A 22,483-nucleotide genomic window follows, 5' to 3' on the forward strand; every position below is an offset into this window, starting at 1 on the left:
GTGATCCCCATGTAAAAAAAAAGAAAAAAAAAAAAAAAATTATTGATGTTGTTTGGGGTAACTATAAGATAAAAGCAGAGCGTATTATTCTCTACTCTTCTGATGAGAAGCATTAGGCTTCGAAATACCTTGGTATAAAGAGTCCCCTTTATCCCAACTAAATGTATGTATATCCTTATTAAATAAATGAATCATTATATATATATATACGAATATATAGTTTTGGTGACTTCATTTTCCACTTGTACTGTCTCCTATATAAGCTCCATTGAAATTTGTTGTGCTTTATATTATCCTGATAAGTCTCCTCTTATAGAATTGAATTTACTCTCTCCTTCTAACTCCTCAAATTATATATATATTATTTGAGGTACTTGTACAGTTTAATAAAGACATTAAAAAATGAAAATATCGAAAAAAAAAAAAAAAAAGGTTATATTGTACGTATCCGTTTTGGACTGAAGATCTCCGAAAAGAAAATTTAATTTAATTTGATCGAGTAGTTTTTTGTTTTTTTTACAGCGGAAAAACACGTTCTTATGAGAGTGCATTGAAGTCAGCCATTATAGAATTAGTTACACGCGCCACGGGGAGATAACTCCAGTTAAAGCGCAGACATTCCCTCCCCATCTTTAATACTAGCTTTTCTTCCTAAAAATGGAACCCTTTGCTCAGTATCATAACAATTTTTTTTTCGCTGTAAAAAAAAAAAAAAAAAAAAAAAAAAAACTACTTGATGAAATTAAGTGAAATTTTTTTTTTTTTTAAACTTCGTTCCATAACGGATACATACAATATAACCTTTTTCCGATATTTTCATTTTTTAATGTTTTGATTAAACTGTACAAGTGTTACATGATAAAGGGGCTGTCCCCTTTTCATGTAAGTAAAAAAATAGGGAATTAGTTAAATGTAAATATGAAATAGGATAGTCAAGGATTCGAACTTGCGAAGCTAGATTTGGAATTGAAAATTCCAATCATAAGTTAAAATAAATACAGAATGTTATTGAAATAAGGAATTGCAATTGTTTAGCTTACATATCTGTATATGGAAAAGGAATGTAATAATGAAATTTGTTTCTGTTAAGGAATTTAATCGTCAATTGAAATTGTAAACATATTTTGTAAAAATATTATTTGGAAAATAGGTTACTGAACTCGGGGTCATGTCAAGTTTGGCAACGTGACGCATGTCATCCAACGTGCTTTATGAGCACATGTTTAATCATGCGATGACGTGACGAGTTCTCAATATAGGTAGAGTTTTTAGATGCAGTCGAGGAATCTGGGAGAAGAGTCGGAGAGAAGCAGAGAGGTTCAGACCGATTCTCCGTTAGAATCAAGACACCCTCTAGAAGTGAGAGGGTTTTAGAAATAACCCTGTAAAGAAACTTTGAATTCCTCCATCGAAATCATGGACCGGTCATGAAATAAAGGACGTCACCATCTTTGTGTATATCTGCGTCTTCTGTGTTCATCATTACAACGAGAAAGGTAACGTGTTTATATTATATGCACAACTGTCAAAATGTAAATGTCAAACGCACTATCTCTCGGTCTATCTATCAAGATATTCATAAATCTCCTTTTAGTGAATTACAGGCTGGTGCTCCAATAGAAGTGTGTACCCTGTCTCTAGATATCTCACTAAGACATTCCTAAGACGAACAACAACAACAATACAGAATATACGTCATCTTAATACCACCACTATATAACATACGCACATATTTGGTACCCTTCTAAAAATACAACCGAGTATATAACACAAGTACCTTATAAGAATAGTAAAGCAATTTTTTTTTTTTTTATTAAAATCTATTCACTTATTTTCTCTAATTTTTGGTGTACAATATTATTTTTCACTGATCACTAAGTATATTCACAGGTCTTCCTATTATTTTATTTTGAACCGACACATTTCACTTGAGGCTTAAGTAGCAAAACTTGGAAAAAAAAAATTTTTTTTTTTTCAATTTAAATTTCTTTATTTCTGATGTCAGACATGTTGGATCCTTCTTTCCAAGAGAAGAATTAAAAAGTTCTTTTTAGTCCAAATGTCTTTTTACTGTAGCATCTTTTTGTCCCCCTAAAAATGGTAGAATAACCAATCTAGGTCTACTAGGATGCACAATTTTATAGAGAAAATATTAATTTCTTCAAATTTTTAAAATAATGAAATTTTATAGTTCAATCTATTAATTTGGACCGATTCAACAAACTAGTCTGACTTTTCACTTTGTCCATCTCTCGGATATAAATATGGCACACACACACACACGGATTTATCTTTTTAATTATTGTAACTGTAGTTAAAGTAAATTTAAATTTTTTCATTTATGATGTCAGATATGTGGAATGTTTCTTTCCAAAAGATAAATGGAAAGTTTTCTTAGTCCAAATGTCTCTTTACTGTTGCCTCTTTTTATCCCCCTAAAAATGGTAGAAAAACCAATCTAGGTCTACTAAGATGCGCAATTTATAGAGAAAAATTTAATTTCTTCAAATTTAAAAATAAAGAAACATCCGACTTATAGGCCAAGGGTCAGCAACATATTCCGCAGGCTGAATTCAGCCCACGAAGGCATTTTTGACCAGCTCGAAAGCCCGATTACCAAATGACTACATTTAGCATGAGAGACTATGTAGAGGACGGAGTCGCCTTTTGTTGTGTAGTTGGCGAAATCAGCCTCTATTGTTAAGTAGGTTGGTTGGTTGTTTTACAGCATATAAACCTTTTTAAGGTTATTTAATTTTGAAGAAAATTTTTTTAGTAGAATATATATTTTTTTTTCAAGTCAGTTTTTATCTTAAGCCATAGTTTGGACCCTAACAGGTACTACCACTCCAGGTCAGAGTGGACCTGGGAGCAATGACAATTAAAGGATGGCTCCACATTCCCCAAAGCCCGCAAGCTGGGGCCTCACCATCGGATATAGTTTAAGGTCATATCCAGGACCTGTTAAGTAGGTTGGTTGGTTGGTTGGTTGGTTGTTTTTGTTTTACGGCATATCAACCTTTTTCAGGTTCTTTAATGCCGAATCTAGTTATTTTGAGGAATGATTTTAATGGAGTATATTTTTTTTAAGTCAGATTCTATTTAACCCATAGTTGGGACCCTAACAGGTACTACCACTCCGGGTCAAATTTGAATACAACGACTGCAAAAACATGATTGAAATGCAATCACCCTGATTTACTCATAAAAAACAAAAAGGAGCTTCAAATTTGGGACCATGAAATTGTGGGGAGTTGAGCAGTGAGATGTCTATTCCCATTATATTAAAACTTCAGTAGATTAGTACAGTCAGAGAAGGAAGGAATTCCAAAATCTAGAAGCCCAAGAGAAGAAACTATTAGAGTAGAAAGCTTTCCGGCATCTAAGGACCTCAACAGTGAAAGGGTGTGATTTTGCGGCTCGTTGGGTTATGTATTTCCAGGGGGGCACAAGCGCGACGGGTTCATCAGAGCGCATTCCATTAAAGTACTTGTAAAACAATCACAGTGATATGTGACATTGTGGAGATAGGACAGAGGTTGAAGCTTGGCTAACAGTGCGGGGACCTACTGAATTTGAACCTCTCTTTTGGACTCTGTCTAAGAGTGAAAGAGTAGCGATAGATGCACCAGCTCGGATGTGACAACAATACTCCATGAAGGTAGACGCAGATTTGGACATTTTAATATTACTTTCTTAAAATTTAAACAGATAAAAATATCTTCGGCGCAGGCTTTCATTAAAGAGAAGTGTGTTGGGGAGGGGGGGGGGTCTCAAAGCTTCCGAGTGGTAAGATGTCAGGTTTTTTTCCCTTTTTTTTCCACCTTAGCCGCAGGGTGGAGCCTAACTTCCTACCAAAACTTTTTATTTTCTTTTACATTTCCAAAACACCTGGGCAACACTGGGCACCAACACTAGTCTATAATATAAAGGGCAGTTGTATCTTTTTTTTTTTATTTTTCTTACTAGCTTGTTCAAGCTGGGGATGAGGCATCCTACTGGATGCCAAACATTCACTCGTTAACTCAGATATAGTTTTTGAATTTCTTCATAAGTCTATTTAAAAAAAAAAAAAAAATTTTGTTGTTGCATTTTCCACCCAAACAAGGCACAGTGCCACTTTGATGTAGGGGGCTACTATCACGGACATAAATTGCAGGGATACTATGTAGGGAGTTGAGCAGCAAGATGTCTGTTTACATTACACTTGAACTTCTGCATGTCAGTACAGTTGGGGAAGCAGGAACCCAGAAGGGAATTCCAAAGTCTAGCAGTTCTGGGGAAGAAACTATTAAAGTAGAAAGTTTTCTGGCATCTGGGGATTTCTACTGTGTAGTGGTGGGATTTTGCTGTTTGTCGGGTTTGTCGGGACTATTTATGTTGAGGGGGTACAAGGGCTTGTAGTTCAGAGCATTTACCATTAAAATACTTGTAAAACAGGCAGAGAGATGCAACATTTCATTGATGGGACAGAGATTGAAACCTAGCTGACAGTCCGAGACCTATTAGGTTGGTGAGTCTCTTTTGGACCCTGTCCAGGAATGAGAGACTAATAGCAAATGCACCAGCCCAAAACTGGAATGATAGAGATCTTAAGATTCCACTTTTTTTGTTTTATTTTACTTCAGTCGAAGTTCTCAGAAATCAAGGGGCCCACAACCTGGGGCTAACTCTTGAACTCTACATGAGATACATAGATATTCGAATGTTCCATTAAAGTTCTTTATCTCTCAAGCACTGAATTAGTAAAGAAATTGAGAACATAATTTTCTTCTCCCCAATTAACCATTTTCATACGTTGTAGTATATCTTTTATTTTGGTCTCTTGGTCTTACTGGATTCCAGGACATGAATTTATCTAGTCTGGTGGAGTATCCAGCTTCGTGCTGTTACTTGAGGTAACATCACTTGGAGAAGATGCACCATTCCTCATAAAAGCTAATGTGGATTAGCCAGAGAAATTAGATCTTATTTGGGCTGCGAATACGAAATGTGATTTTGAATATTTTTCAGGGTTTACTTCTAGGGAAAAGTATCTTCATGCCAGGTTGTTCTAATAAACTTTTGTGTAGAGAGACCTTAGATACTCGAGAAGAGTGTCTAGTAGGCATTCAATCCTGTGTTTTTTTTTATTTTTTTTTTATTTTTTTTTATTTTACTTCAGTAAGTTTTAAGATATCAAGGGAGCTAACTCCTGGAGCTAACACTTGATTCTGTTATGATTTAAATTTATATCCGAGGGCTCTTTCAAGAATAGATGCTGTTCCCTTTACGGCTGCTATTTGTATTTCGTTACAGCTTGGTCTTCCAGGGATTGAAAAAAAAAACAATCAAACAAATACCACACAAAGTTGGTATTTGTTTTAAAAAGTGTGTGCAAAAGCTTTCTCTCATATCTGAATGAAAAAGAATTTTCCACTTATTTTTTTTTCTGTTAAAACTTTAAAATAAATGAATATAGAAATTTCATAATTGTTATTTTAACCCACTTTTAAATTTTGGTTTGTCCGCATTTCATGGCTCAAAGAGGTTTCTCTCTTATTCCTATTTCTGTAACCCTTATTGACGCGATAATGTAATAAAGTTACTATGTAACTTTACTCTTTATCTTCTTCATTTATTCTCTCTCTTCCTATATATGTATCTATACGCCTATAATTTCTTTGTTTTTTTTGTGTATTCATATTTATATTAAAAGCACCTTTTTTCTATTTATTTAAAAAAATACAACTTCGTTATATATGCATCATGGAATTGCATTCATCTGGAACAGATCTAACTAATTTGCATATTCTTTGAAACATTCATTTTAATTAATTCCCTATTAGTTTTTTTTGTTTTTTTTATGGGATGATCATCTTTAGTTAACTATTACATGTAATTATATTCATGCAGATATTCTACATGATTTATATTTGTGCAAAAAGGTTATAGTAAACACAAACCTCTTTCTATATATATATATATGTATGAATATGTATATTTCTTTAAAAAATTTTGCCCTCCAAACTCCTGTCAGTTTTTTGGTTTACAGACATGAAACTTAATACATAGGGTATTCGAACCCATGCAAAACTTTCTATTTGGGTTTTATCCAGGGAAAATCGGTGCAAAAGTGTAAAAAAAAAACAAAAAAAAAAACAAAAAAAAACGAATTTGCCAGAAGGTCTAATGACGGGATTGCGATATGCATGCGTAATGTAATAGCTATTGGTTCATGTTTTAATTTTTAGCCTTGCAGCAGAATTGTCTTCATAGCTCAGGCATTAACGTCAAAGGAAAAAAATAAATTGTAAGCTAAACATTCTGGCTTTGATTTTTCTCGGTGATGGCGCACAAGTCATTTTTTTTTTTTTTTTTTAAACTTTTTAAATCATTACTATATATTGGGTCCAATTTAATGATAAATACGAAATGTGCATTAATCAAAATATCATATTTAAGCATATTTTACGACCGGGCAATGCTGAGCAGCCAGCTAGTGTATATATATATAAATATATATAGTAGCTGTAGTTACTCAGCATTGTGAGGTTGAGGGAGATGTCAGACATGTGGAATCTTTCTTTCCAAAAACGGAAAAGTTTCTTAGTTCCAATGTCTTGTTTATTGTTGCATCTTTTTGTCCCCCTAAGAATGGTACAATAACCAATCTAGGTCTACTAAGATGCACATTTTATAAGAAAATATATATTTAAAAAAAAAATTCAAATGAGAAATTTTACACTTTGAGTTATTACTTGATGTTAATTGATTAATAATGAAGAAATAATGTATATGGAGGAGAGAAACACAGACACAAATGCTTAAAGTTGTGCAATTAATACATATTTATCTTTGAAGAACTCAAGGAAATTTCAATAATACACAATTTCTATTTAATCCGTTTTTGACTCCACCCTAAGAAGTATTCTGAGAAAAAAACTGAAGCAAAATAAAATATATTTGTGACAGTAACATAATGGAAAAAAAAAAAAGGTTAGTCTACACCAAATATCAATATCAGACAGATGGCTTTTGGGTCTGATTTTCACAATTGACTAAGATAACTTCATATGTTATAAATAAGATGGTTATCTTCAATTTAAATTTCATTTCTTCCACATCTTTTTTGCCTCTCTCCCCCAGAAATGGTTGAATAACCAATTTTTATCTAATATGATACAGATCTTAGTTAAATATTTAAAAAAAAAAAAAAAAAACAAGCCAAGCATGCGAGGTCTCTTACCACGAGTGAAAAATTCACTTTTATTGCACAAAATTTAAAAAAAAGAAATCCAGGTCATGGTTATAGAGTAAAGTGCACACAAATGAACGGATAAATAATTTGGGAGCAATTTTACCCTTATAATGCCCCCTAGTGGAGCAACCAGAGTTATCCCGGAAAAATTTATTTCACCATGACTAATGTTTGTGCAAAATTAAAAAAAAAAAAAATTGAAAGAGTGATTATTGAGAAAAATGCAAACAAATGAATGAGCGAAATCTCTCCTATTGTCAAGGAACCAATAAAACGAAATGTTGAACTATTATTTTGTTGATACCAAATGACTTCCCTTGATTGTTTTAAAGACAAAAGATTATTGATTCATGAAACAAAATTCTTCCACCTTCTCAACTCACAAATCAGTTGAATTGACATTTTAGATGAGAACAAGCCGCGCGTACGTGGTCCCCCTCCAATGCTGCATGTGAGATGACGCCACAAAAAATAGTGAAGAAATGATGAATGTGAGAAATGTGAAGGGCCAAAGAACAATGCCCTCCACATTTTGGCCAAGTTTCAGGAAAATCTAATGGATGGATCAAATGCTATAGGGCAAAAAGTGCCATTTTGGGGCATTTTTGACCCCTTATAGGCCCTTGGGGACACCGGTGTAAACAGATAACGGTGCAGTTTCAGGCCTTAACACATGTATATTTGAGTTGACCACTGTGAATAAGCACTATATAGTCAGATATATCAAGTTTTTGTTGAGAAAAATGAAAATGAGCCACAAAAAGGGTCGTTTTTAGCACTAAAAGTCCCCGGGGATGCGAACCAGAATTTTGCCAGGGTCATCTATACTGGATTTATATAAAGAACAATGGGCTCCACACTTTTGCCAAGTTTCAGAAAAATCTAATGGATAGATGAAAAGTTATGGGGCAAAACGTGTCATTTTTGGCAATTTTTGACCTCTTGAGATCCTGGGGCGCAACGGGAATTTTCGCAAAAAATTTTATTTTACTGTGCACATCTATTTAATGGAATACAATTTGTGGCAAAATTTCAGGAAAAACTAATGGACAGTTTTCTGGTAATCGTCTGGACTAACGGACGCCACTAAAAACATAGGTCCCTCTCTGATAAATCGGGGTGACCAAAAAGGAGGTGAATCAAAGCCAAACAAAAGTTGAAAGAGAAAAAAACAGAGTGAATCAAATGGCAAAAAAGGTAAAAGCTCTAGCGATTTGAATTTTTTGTATCGTTAAGTGGGTACAAACCACTTTAAAATAATTTTTATTTAAAAAGGAAAGTAACTCTTTGTTTTGTTACTTCCTTAGAGATAAGCTGCTTTCCAAAAATGCAGTTATGTCCCTTGGATTTGAATGAGCCAACAGTTTGAAACATTCATGAACATATCTAACACAGCAAATACAAATATTTAAATCATTATGAAGTAATTCTTTTTCAGCTTTAAATATATTATGCTTTATTGATCTATACAGAAGCTTTTTCATCCAATATTTTTCATATTCATGTCTTATCACTCACATTGAGCACATTATTAATATAATGTATATATTAATACGATAGCAGGTGTTATTTTGTGTCATGCTTACATCTTTTTTCTTCCGAGTGCCATTTAATGATTATGACTTTCCATTTCTTGTAATAAATAATTTTATCAAGAATTCTCCATAAGTTTTGGTTTCAGTTTCAATTATAGCTGATGCACCCAAGGCATAGGAACATATTTTTTTTTTATTTTTGAAATCACAACATTATAATATATAATAAAAAGTGATAGAAAATTGACTCTATAATAATAATATATACAAAATCTGCATAAATTAAAATATCATATTTAAGCGTATTTTACATCCAGGCTACGCCGGGCATCCCTGCTAGCTTAGATAAATACTTTCGCAGTTTCAACAAAAGAGCTACAATAATATCAGGGCATTTCCAGATAATATCAAGATTTCCAGCTATGGTATCACTGGAAATGTTTTCTCAATCATTAAATCATTTCTCTCCGATAGGTTCATAAGAGTAGTGGTTGATGGGCAGAAATCAGAGGCCCACAGTATTAATGCTGGAGTCCCTCAGAGGTCCATCCCAGAGCCAACTCTCTTCCTGATCTACATCAATGATCTCCCAAAACATCTACTTAAATCATTCGTTGACATCTATGCTGATGACACGACCATCTATGGCAACACATCCAAGGCCATAAATGAAAAAGTTTTCTCTGATTCTCTCTCCTTTGAGATGCTAAAGTAGCCTATCCTGCCTTGACAGAGTACAAAATAGACTTCATGGCTTAGTGGGGGATGCCCTTTTCTCTTCCCTGCAGCCTCTCTCCCACAGAACAGACGTTGCGAGCCTATCTTTGTTTTATTGTTATTTCCATGGCAAGTGCTCGTCTGAGCTCCAATCTATGGTCCCCCCCTCTCCAATCTTTCACGAAAAACACCCGTCTAGCTGAAACTACTGTCATTAATTTTCCCCACTCTTTATCTGTGCCTAAATCTAAACATAGATTCCATGAGCAGAGCTTCTTTCTTAGAAGTGCACGACTGTGGAATTCTCTTTTGTTTGCCTGTTTCCCACCTGACTACAACTTGGATGTCTTCAAGTCCAACATAAACAAATTCCTGACAAACCGCTCTCTTAAGACACCCTATCAAATATCCAATACTAATGATTACTACGATACTATCTCATTGATTACTGTACACACAATAACCCTTATCCCCGAGTGGCTTCCGAGCTTTGAAAAAATCTCCATTCACGCTAAACATCCACAGAATGCCAACATCAATGTATTACATATGAAAGAATCCGCTGTGGAATTGCCATAGGTCCCGCTAGTATTATACAATTACGTAAGTAATAATTATATTAGGTTGATGAAAAGGTTCTTGCAGAATTTTGATTTCAAATAAGTTTTTATTATAATACCTTTACTTTATATATCATTTTAAAGAGCGTTTTTTGCTCTATCTAATCGTTTAAATTACCATCGTTCTAAAATAATTGTCTGTTTTTCAGAACGTTGAATACAAGATGAAAAAAAGCAAATTCGCACAATTTTCTTATTTCAATTCAAGCTAGGCCGAAAAGCTGCTGAAATACAAGATGAAAAAAAAAAAAAAAAAAAAAAAAAAAGCAAATTCGCACAATTTTCTTATTTCAATTCAAGCTAGGCCGAAAAGCTGAAAACCTGCTGAATCAGCTCACGATATCAATGAAGCGTTTGGCCCAGAAACCACTACTGAAGCACAACAAAATGGTGGTTTAAAAAATTTAGTGGCAGTGACGAGTTTTGAAGATAAGCGTAGCAGTCGACCATCGGATGTTGACAACAATGAATTAAGAACCCTAGTCAAAGCCAATCCACACACAACTGTTCAAGAACTTGTTTCTGAATTAGACGTAGCGTTATGACTATTTCCAACAGGGTAGCGGAGTCAGACTCGACAGTTTTTATTCGACTCCGACTGCTTAAGTTCAATAAACTTTTTTTAAAATTTTTTTATTACATGGTTTTCCTGTTTGGTTTTACCAGTCGCAGAATTTAGCAGTTTTTGTATGGTTTTGCTTTTATTTTTGGAGATATATCATATTTTGTACTGCAATATTTCTACTTCAAGATATTTCGGTCCGTTGGATCCCTGCAATTCCTGTCTGGACAGCCGTTTTCGTTTTGTATTTTTAGACCACGAGGAAGGGTAGAGGGGTGTCTTGTGCTCGCTATTATAAATTGTTTTTCTGCTATAAAAAAAAGAACTTGTTCAAATTAAGTGAAATTTTTTTTATGAGAACTTAATTCCATAACTGGTACGTATGTTACGTACTGAGTGTTATTTTAGAAGATGACATATATTATATATTTGTTATTGACTGTTCATATTAGGCATGTTCATGTTGTTGAGTGTTGTGAGATGCTAGATATTGTTAGTGTTCATATTGTTGAGATATAGAGACAGGTCTTATATGTAACGAGACAGACAGGTAGGGTACAGATTACTACAGGTGAACCAAGCCTGTAATTCAATGCGAGAAGATTTATGAATATCTTGATAGATAGACCGAGAGTGCGTTTAACATTTATGTTTTGACAGTTGTACATTTTTATAAACACAAAGTTCATATTAATACTATTTCACTTTACCTTTATTTTGGTAGAATGACAACACAAGACGGCAGTTATAAAAACACATGATGATACGTTTATTTCTTCGACCGGTCGGACATGATTCTGTATTTCAGGGATTCAAAGTTGTTTACATGGTTACCTCTAAAACCTCTCACTTCCCAGAGGGTGCCTTGACTCTTCTAGCTTCTCTCGTCTAACTCCTCTTGTTTCTTTCAACTGACTGATCCTGATTCTGACTTATCTATCTAAATTCATAACTCATGACGTCACTGCATGACCAGCACATGCCTCTCAGACATGGCATGACATGCCTCCGTGTTTAAGTATGCATTGTTATTCACATCTTTCTTACAAAGCCGCCCCTCTAACCTAATTTTCGTAACCCACTTTACAAATAACATTTTCCATTGTCCGTTTTTAAATTCCTTATTTTAATTTTTATAACAGAAACAAAATTCATCATTACATTCCTTTTCAATAAACAGATATCTAACTATTTTGTGTGAGCTAAACAATGGCAATTCCACATTCCTTATTTTCAATAACATTCTGTATTTATTTTAACTTATGATTGGAATTCTCAATTCCAAATATAGCTTTGCAAGTTTGAATCCTTGACTATCCTATTTCATATTTACTCACAAGAACAGGCTGCTGTTCTTGTAACATGTACAATATAATTTTTTTTCAATATTTTCATTTTTTAATGTCTTGATTAAAATAAACAAGTACCATATATTCAAACTTTATCACAAATAACTAATAAAATCAGTTTTGTTTATTAATAATCAAATCACTTACCTCTTTTCTGGACTTTTTTCGTTACAAGTTCTTTGTCTAAATCATTATCATCATCAAATTCATCATCATCATCATCGTCGTCGACGACATCCTCATCAACATCGCTATCATCATTTTCATTCTGAGAAATATCATCTGTTTCTGATTGATTCCCTGATTTTGCTTTGGATTTCTTTAACCGTTGATTCGTCTGATTGAGATTTTCTTTGTCCACTTTTGAAATTTCTTCCTCTTCAGAAGAAAAACCATCATCATCATCACTGTCCTTGGCTATGAGACCAGCAAACGAATCCTTGACGATAAAATAAACAAAAAAATGATTCTCAAGCAACAGTGTGTGTGTGTGTGTGTATATATATATATATATATATATTAGTGTTGGGACGATTAATCAGAATCGGAAAAATCGGAATATTTGAGGGTATCAGAATCGGTAAAATTTGTACAGATATTCCGATGCCAAAACGATTCTTTTAATTGTCTTTTTTATTTGATTTTGTTTAAAGCTAAATCTTTTGTTGCTGGTAATAATGATAAAATAATAAATATTTATTGATTTTAAACCACCAGTGAAGCAAAAATCGATAGATCGTCCTGCGAAAGTATATTTTTACGGTTAGGAAAATATTAGCACATTTAACATGTGTGTTTTTATGGTAATCAGAGAAAAAATATGACTATATAGTTAAATATTTAGGGATTTATAAAGAATCAGAGTTGGAAATTGTATCAGAATCGTTCCATCACTAATATATATACATATATCTTTGGAAATATATTTTCTTATAATATATATATATCAATCCTTATTTAGTTATATTCCAAAATTCATCATGTTGACCATCTCATAATTTATTCCTTTAATTCAGTTGACTTTTACAATTCTTGACAGTATCTGTTTCGTAGCGCAAAATCAATCATATCAATCAGTGAATCTATTATGCCCTTAACTCATCAGAAGAAATAGCAACAATCAATCCGTTAAAAGGAATTGAAGTGTGATTCGACATGATTAAAATCCAAAAATTGGAAATTCAGTACGGCGTAATGGAAAAATAAAAAGGTATTTGTAGCTTCTCTTCCAATTTTTGGATTTTAATCATGTCAAATCACACTTCAATTCCTTTTAACGGATTGATTGTTGCTATTTCTTCTGATGAGTTAAGGGCATAATAGATTCACTGATTGATATAATAATTATGTGATTGATTTTGCGCTACGAAACAGATACTGTCAAGAATTGTATAAGTCAACTGAATTAAAAGGTGTGTGTATATATATATATATATATATATATATATATAGTTTTTTTTTAAGTTTCTTTAAAATCTTTAAAACTATAAAAAAATAAAAAATAAAATTGTCCTGTGTTGGAACATTATTTCCTCAGTCAATTAATCTCCTGTATCACTGAATAGTTTTACTTCTATGAACAAACAATAGTACCAATGTTCTTAAATGGATCCTTAGTTGCTTACCATGAAACACTGTTTCGGGGATTTAAAAACAAAGCAGTATATTAAATCATGGCTCCCTAGCAGTGTTGATCAAACACCACCTCCCTTAAAACACATGAACAAAGTTATTTTTAATACTGGATTTCGTTTTTTTTCCTCCAGATAAATTCAGGCTAATCAATTCATGTCATTATATCCATATATAATAAAAAAAATGGTGGCATAAGACAGATTCCACACGTGTGGGCGAATTCAATGGCTTTTATTTGGGGTGGGTGCTTAATAAATAAATAAATAAAAAAAATAAAAATGAAAAAAATATTAGAAAAACTTTTATAACTTCTAACTGTTTCATCATAACACATTGCGTATATAAATAAATAATTATAGTGAATAAAATATTACTATATAATTAAAGATACAAGAATCCATAATGAGTATATATATACTACATAATGAATTAAATAAAATACCCCACCCAGAATAGGAATAATATTACTAAAAATAAAAATAAGTAAATAAATAAATATATTAAAAAGTAATGCAATATTATACACTTAACTTAGAAGAAATATCTGTAATTAGTAACTTATACAAAGATAACACGGTTATTTCCCTTAGATCAGCTCATCAAGTAGTCTCCCTTTACCAACATCAAAATCTATGTCCCAACTCCTCTCAACTAGAACGTAGAAACACAAACAGATAAAATAATTAATTAAATCTCCTCAATATAAAATATAAATTATTGTAAAATAAATAAATAAATTAGATAAAATAGAAATGAACAAAAAAAACCTTAATTATATTAAATTAAAATGCTATCAACAAGTTCCGGGCTATTGTTTGCTACAAGACTGTCACTGTTTACAACAGCACGTTTGAACCAAAGTCAAATAAATATCTGACGAGGAGATCTTTCTCGAAATATTATATAACACGGATATACCACCAGACAGACTTTCCCCAGGTAATCACAGTGGAAATATAAATATAATGTGTATATGAAATACATGAATATTTACACATGTATTTGTAAGTTGTATTAATAAAACTTTTTCACCTGCTTCAGCTTGTGTCTTTCCATTACCTCTGCATTGTACCCCATTCTACACATTTCATTTAACTATATATATATATACATATTTATTACTATAAACAAATTTACATGGCCATGGCATTCAACATGCTAATGTTTCGGATAAGTGGTCAGTTAAAACCAGAAGTCCTCGTCAGGTGACGTAATAAATGGTTATTTTCCACAAAAGAAACAAGTCGCGACCCTGTAAATTTGTTTATATTAATAAAAATATATCTTGCTCTTATTTTATTGAGCACTCTTAATAGCCTTGTTAAATTCATTAGTTATTCTTGAACACCTTTAACCTGGTATATATATATATATATATATATATATATATATATATATATATATATGTGTGTGTGTGTTTCAAAGTCTACTTCAAAAAAGATATTATTTAGCCCGGTAGGGAAGACTATCAAAATCTATCTGTACATTCAGTGTACAAAAAAAACAAACAAAAAAAAAAAAACATCATTGTAAACATTAATTAATGAGAAACGAATTACCCCACTGTTTAGTTGCTCTCTATCAGTTAAAAATCATTAAAATCATTTTCTCTCAAAAAAACAAAAAAAAAACATGGCTGTCTATTTACAGATTCAAATTTGCTATTATGTTCAGAAGACACTGTAAATTCGTTTTTGATTAGCTCCTTTTTAAAATTAAAATATGTGCAAATATAACTGACATCTGTTCTTTTATAATTTATATAAAGAAATTATTTTAAAAAAAAAAAGAAAGAAAGTGTTGTGTTGAATTTTCATTAAAAAAAAATCCAAATTTTTTTTTCAAAATCAATCTTTTTTAGCTTTGAAAGATTAAAAAAAAAAATTGCTGGAATTTGTTATTTGTTTTATTTTTTATTCATTTTATTTATGCGTTTTAAAAATTTTCAACTACCATGGACTTTTCATGGGTTCTGCTAGTTTCTATGAATAAGAAAAAAATTTAAGCAAAAAGATTTTTTAATACTTAATAAAAAAAAACAAAATAATTTGAAGGCGGACGTCCACACTAAAACTTGAATTCCTCATGCTAATATCAAAAACATTAAATCTACGAAATTAGTTTATTACTTACCTTATTAAACCAATCTTCAACTCTCTGTGAAACAGTCTTTTTATTGTCCAATGGAACCAGCAACGGATTCTCTTCTTCAACTCTGAATGAGAGAAATTGGAATGTGCTTATGAAAAAAACCTAAAAACATAAGGTGCTTCTTCGTTATTAGAGCGAGATTTGAAAATCAAAATATTGAATTGGGTTTGTATTACAATCCACAGACGTACGAAAAAACTAGTCAAAAATATAACAAATAAATGTTATCAAAGGTAAGATAAGTTACTCTTCTACCTATCTGGAAATGATTTTAATGATTTTACTCACTTTAAAAGGTTCAATCGGCTCAAAAATCATACAGTGTTTATCGATACATGTGAAGTTTGGAAGAATCAGTTAAAACTAAAAAATTATACCAAATATTGTTAAGCCCATCCAATATATATTACCGTGGTATATATTGGATGGGTTTCTAACAGTATTTTGTATCTTTTTTTTTTTTTTTTTTTTTTTTTTTTAAATTCTAGCTAATTTTCCCAAACTTCATGTATTTAACAGTCAGCTCGTCGCCATTTCTCTTTTTCACATATTGATAAATACTATGATTTTCGAGCCGATTAAACATTTTAAAGCAAGTAAAACCACCAAAAAATTTTCCAGACAGGTAGAAGAGTAACTTATCTTGCCTTTCATAACATTTGTTACATTTTTAACTTTTTGACCACTTTTTCATACGTCTGTGGATTGTAATACAAACCCATTGAATTTAAAGTGAACAATGATATCTACTTAATTTTCACATCGCAGTAATGAACATAACCCAGAATTACGAAAAGTGACAAGGTAGAAAATTAATTATTAATGAAAACATTTTTAGTCGCGTGCAAGCAACTCTATAAGTCGGTCCGTCGATCGGTAGGTCTGTCCATAACACTTTTGTGCTTGGCTTTTTTGATTAAGATCAAAGGTCTGTTGTTAATATATCCTGTTCTTAGCTTTTTAAGCTTTTCTTGGCCTTTTGGCCAAAGGCTCAAGACCCTCCTAGGGTACGTCAACGAGGTAACGGCTCGCATCGATGCCAAGCGCTTGCTTGAACTTGACGAGTCATATTTTGTGGAGAACATTTATCTGCCACTGCCTAGGGAGAAAAGAATGGTTTTTCTAGCGATACTGGCAGTAGCGAGGATGGTCATATGGATCACACGCCTCAAGCGAGTCCGCGAAGGGATATCTGTTCCGGATCGGGATCTGATTGTCTACTTTAAATATCTGCTTAAAGTAAAGATCAGATTCGATTGGAAGAGGTTGCCTCGAGTGGCCTTTGACAAGAGGTGGGTGCATGACGCTAGCTTGTGCATCTGATGAGGCGCCAAGTTTGAATTCGTGTTACCACCATAAGCATGGCATGTGCGGTACTGGGTCCTACGGAGCCCATCCCGCTAGGTTAGACAAATAAAAAGTAAAGAGACTCTTCACTGGTGGTACAAATGAGATCCTGTCCCCCGATTGTTTGTTTTTGGCACTAGAGAACCTTCCGAGGCTACCCTACCACTACCCCCCAATCTTTTTGTTTTATCACCTCCTGGTCAACCCCTACTTGAAGGTCGCCCCCCCCCATCTTTCCTCTTTTTTGTTTTTGCCAGTTATTTATTTTTCCTCCCTACACCCGATAAGAATTCTTCCCAATCCCCACTAGGGATCTTCCCACTTGTTTTCGGTGCCCCGGAAAACAGTAGGTGATCTAACTTTCTAGATTAGCTCAGGGACGGACCTTACTAACAATGCACTAGGCAATTTTATTTTTATTTTTTGTATATTTTTTTCTAGATTCCCCACTCCTCAACACGAACTGTTTCTCTTCCAAATTCAAGAACTTTTTATTTTCCAATGAATTGAACTTTTTTCACACGCACACACACACATTTAATAAAAAAAAAAAAAAAAATTTTCACACACACACACACACACAGAAATTGTATATATATCCTTTTTTGCAAAAACGCTGGGGTTTTCATTAGTTAGAGTCCACAGAGTGAATGAGGCATTGTGGTAACTGTTGCCAGTCAAGAGTAAAGTCGCCAAAGACTCCATTTTCACTTTAGTAACAAAGATCCTGCAACACTCCCCCTCCCAGATCTTATAGGGCCTTGTGCCTAAATTTTTTTTCTAAATTTGAATTTTACTTTTAATTTATTTTAATTTTACATTGAATTATTTTGATTGTAATTTTCATTTTAACGAAATAAATTATATATGAAGATCAAAGTGTAGTATCTGTTCCGGCAGATACTGCAAACAAAGACCATATGTGGGATTGCTCCCACATATAAGACCTTGGTCAATGTAGGGGCAACCCTTCATACCAATTGTCACTATCCAGCCCCCATTTCCCCTTCACTCCTCACATTAAAAATCGGCCTTGTGCCTAATTTGCTCGGTGGGGGAGCAAATAAATACAGCTTTTCTTGGCCTTTTGGCCAAAATCAAAGTGTAGTATCTGTTCTTAATAAATGCTGTACTTATTGTGATATAAAGTGGAGGATCACTTTTTTGTATTAATTTAATGTAAAATGATCACCCACTTTACAACCAGTCAGTCTCAAAGCCATTCAAGTCATTCTCCAGATCATTCAAGTTGTTTTTGAAGGATTCCAGTTATTTTTTAAGCATTCAAGTCATTCTTTAGGTCATTCAATTCATCCTTAAGTTCATTAAATTCATTCTAAGTCATTTACTTTTTATTTATTTAAGTCATTTCAGCCCATTTTTTGGTCATTTTAGTTTATGTTTAAGAATTTCATGTCAATCCTACATTCACGCATTCATTCATTACACGAGAGCATGCGACTAATGGCTATCAGCCTTGTTTGAAGACAATTAGTGAAAATTGAGTTTTGCTATAAAAACAAAAAAAAGACAGGGGAGTTTGAATCATAATAAATAATTATTTTCTGAAAACTTAACTGAAATCTTGGGCCAATTTAGCAAAATTCAATTTTCACTAATTGTCTTTGAAAACTTTTCATTAATAATTAATTTTTCTACCTCATCTTTTTTTCATAATTTTTGGATATGGTCATTACTGCGACATTACAGTTAAGCCGACATTGTGGGTTTTATGTGAACTTCAACATTTTGAATTTCGCTCTAAAAATGACATGCAAAACATAATAACCATTACATCAACACAAAAGTATTTTTTTTTTTTTTTACATGGGTGTCACCACTTATCAAGGCCCAGAGGCCACTCAAGGATAAGGGTTAATAGGTATACATTAGTCATTGTGATTTTAGCATAGTAAACAGTGGGAATTTTGTAACTTGGATTACTTAGGGGGACGATTCAATTGGAACTTGTTCACATTGGACTTTTTCTTTTCTTTTTTTTTTTTTCAAATTTATCGGCAAACATAAAGCAAAGTGCAAAAAAGGACATAAGACGGGTTATTTTTTTTTTTATCTATATACAGTTTGAATGTTTGTGCAATCCAACTTTGAACCTGGATATGATATCATGGCTCCCTTTCAGTTTGGCAATATCAGTCATGATCTAACTTTAAACTGTTTTAATTTTGGGATTACAAGCAAAAGCATCATCCATAGATACTTAACTCCTGCTGATAGCAACTGTAGAATTAAATTTATTATCTTCTTCTATAATATAAATCTCACCTGTCTGTTAGTGTGTATGTCTCACTAAAACTTTTGACACACGCGACCGACACTGACAAAATGAAAGGTCAGTTTCTCGGACGATAAATATCCAAAAGTTGGCCAAAAACATTAATTATCTGACCATCAACTGGGCCGTTTTTTTTACAATGAGGGGGTCACTTTTTTCATCAACATTTTTGCAAAGTCGTCATACGCCTTGTAATGACTAAGCTTAATTTGAATGGTAGCGACGTATGTCATGGTGGGGGCGGCGACTAAACAGTTTTCTTTTTTTTTTTCCTTCTTTTCCTCTTAGCGTTACAGGTTCGAGCCTGCCTGCTTACTACTATTTTTTTTTTTGCGCTCGCACAGGTACTCGCTGCTATTTCCATTTTTTAAAAAGGTTTTGAAACATTTTTTTTAGAGCTCAGCTGATCAATACCGTTACCATAAAATCTCCCCACACCAGGGCAACGCTGAGTATCCCCGCTAGTTTATTAGAAGTTTACAAGTCAAAACCTTGTGGTTAAAAACAACTCCTCCTCGGCTCTAAAAACATTAGAACAAACCAATATAGTGTAGGAGTTCAAATGCCCTCTAGGAGAATGTAACTCCCAAAATGAACATAAGACTAATACACACATTGGACATTAGAACGACAACGTTATCCTGCTGACTTACTATGCATTTAAACAACACCAGCGCTACATGCCAACATTATATAAAAGAACATAAATGTAGCCTCTCCAATCTTAGACAAATCATTGTTGATCATTTTCTCCCTCTTTCTTCTTTCTTACCGATTTATACGTATATTTCTTTCTTTCTTTAAACTTTCCAGTTTGAGACGTCTTCTCATTCCTTTTTTCTTAATTTCTTAACTTTACTGATTAAGACATTTTATGTAAATGCTGATGAAGAATACATTTTTTTCCCCTCATAATGTTTTTTTTTTTTATAACAGTTCACACAGAAACATCATAATACTCACTGTCCATTGATATCCAAATCTGCTTCGTCCTTGTTCTCACCGTCGCTGGAAATTTCTGCCATGCTAATGTCGTCATCTTCATCGGGGTTATTATTATCACTGTCAATGTCGTAGTCGTAATCTGCTTTGTCTTTTCGGATGATTTTCTTTGGTCGCTCTTTCGGAATATAAATATCGTCATCCTGAATAATATCCCCGACATCCATCATACTAAGGTCACCCTTTTGGACCTCATCTAGGGCCTAAAAAACAAATAAGAAAACAATCTATAACATAAAAACAAAAATGTGTGTATGTTTGTGCATTTTTTTCATATGCCCGCCAAAGGCTTTGGGGGAAGGGGGGGGGGACGCTCAAAGGGGTCACTAAATCTTACAACTTTTTATATACTGTCTAGATCATAATATGTCCAATTTACGGAACAAGGTTGTCTGAATCTTATGTTATAAAATTTGCGCTGTGATTTCATTTTCTCTACTACTATGGCGTGATTTTTGACTGAGAAAACCACATGTTGACGTTCGTTTAACCACCTGCTTTTTTAAACGTTTAATTTCACCCTTCCTCACTTCTCTGCCTGCATAGCGCCGTGGTAAGTTGTCAGGCTATTCGCCTCAAGGCTTCGGGTTTGAGCCTACCTACCAACCAATTTTTTTTTTTTTTTTTTTTTTTTTTTTTTTTTTTTTTTTTTTTTTTTTACACCCGGGCAACGGCAAACATCCCCACTAGTCTATTATATAAATCTTAGTTGTGTGTGTATGTCTGCTAAAACCTTTTGTCATTCACCGAACAGACATGAATCTGGTATTGTGAGAAAGAGCGATCTCTCGTACACATAATATCAAAAAATTAGAAAAAAAATCGTCAATTATTTCATGTAGAAATGTTTTTTTTTTTAAGTGGGAAAGTCAGGAAAAACTTTGGTTTCAACACGGTTTGTTAATTGCGCATGCGCGAACGGGCGTTTCGTTATTTCATTTTAAAAAGCTAAATTTGCAACATCATAACATGTGTCATCGTGGTCTGATCGATAATGTGTTTGATTATGAACTTAACTTCTGCATGTTCGCGTCCACCACGTGGCATTTTTTTTTTCTTTTTTTGCTTACAAAATTTTGTAAGTTCTGTTTTTTTTTGTTTTTGTTTTTTTTTTAAATTGACTTTGTTTCGTTTGGTTGCTTTGTGTATAGGAAAATTGTTTTTGGTCTTGCAAAGGAAAAAGAAAAAAAAATAACATCAATGCTGGGTGCATTTCAGGTCAGGAAGTCAGTATCTTCAGACAGCCTGCTCTGATAGCACCAGAATAGGTTTTTTGAGTTTGACACAAAGATTTTCAAGTTTGGAAAGATGCACCAGAAAATTGTTATTATTTAATAAATTCCATTTTCCCTATCTAATTCCCGACTGCTGTTTGTTTTCTAGGTTTAGATGATTTTTACCTTTAACTCTTAGACAGGGTACTTGTACAGTTTAATCAAGACATTAAAAAATGAAAATATCAAAGTTATATTGTACATATCCTTTATGAAATAAAGTTCTCCGAAAAAAAATTTCACTTAATTTGATAAAGTAGTTTTTTTTTTACAGCGAAAAACAATTTGTTATGATATGAATCAAAAGGTAGTCATGATTCGATTTTTAAGAAAAGATTTAAGATGGGGAGTGTCGGTGCTTTAGACTAAGTAAACTGCCCGTGGTGTGTTCTAAAAATCCAAACATCGCTACCTTCAGCGCGCTGTAATAAAAACGTGCTTTTCCATTAAAAAAAAAAAAAAAAAAAAAAAAAAAAAAAACTACTCTATCAAATTAAATGAAATTTTTTTTCAGAGAACTTCAGTCCAAAACAGATATGTACAATACAACTTTTTTTTTCAATATTTTCATTTTTTAATGCCTTGATTAAACTGTACAAGTACCTTAGACAGCTCCATCCTTAAAGACGTCTCAGTATAACTGGTGATACAGAATCATTTCCCTGCATTATAAAAATATAAAATAAAAGCATCCTTGAACATGTCTCAGTATAACGAAATAAGAAATAACCATTACCCAAAATATCTAAATTACC

At 32.9% G+C, this 22,483-nt stretch overlaps 1 protein-coding gene and 1 pseudogene across 1 annotated transcript in view; one reads left to right on the plus strand and one right to left on the minus strand.

Annotated features, from left to right (window-relative positions):
• LOC145255644 (pre-rRNA 2'-O-ribose RNA methyltransferase FTSJ3-like) overlaps positions 1–22,483 on the minus strand; it is a 113,939-nt gene that overhangs the window by 25,922 nt on the left and 65,534 nt on the right. Inside the window, exons 11-13 of the mRNA XM_080114184.1 lie at positions 20,416–20,657; positions 15,792–15,873; positions 12,171–12,462 (exon numbers count right to left, since the gene is read on the minus strand). Coding sequence (XP_079970310.1) covers positions 12,171–12,462; positions 15,792–15,873; positions 20,416–20,657 — 616 coding nt within the window. The remainder of the gene's footprint in view (positions 1–12,170; positions 12,463–15,791; positions 15,874–20,415; positions 20,658–22,483) is intronic.
• On the plus strand, positions 18,226–18,353 carry LOC145255944 (U2 spliceosomal RNA; annotated as a pseudogene).

The sequence above is a fragment of the Euprymna scolopes genome, chromosome 31 (genome assembly GCF_053919585.1).
Source record: "Euprymna scolopes isolate OS-2025 chromosome 31, ASM5391958v1, whole genome shotgun sequence".
NCBI lineage: Eukaryota > Metazoa > Mollusca > Cephalopoda > Sepiida > Sepiolidae > Euprymna > Euprymna scolopes.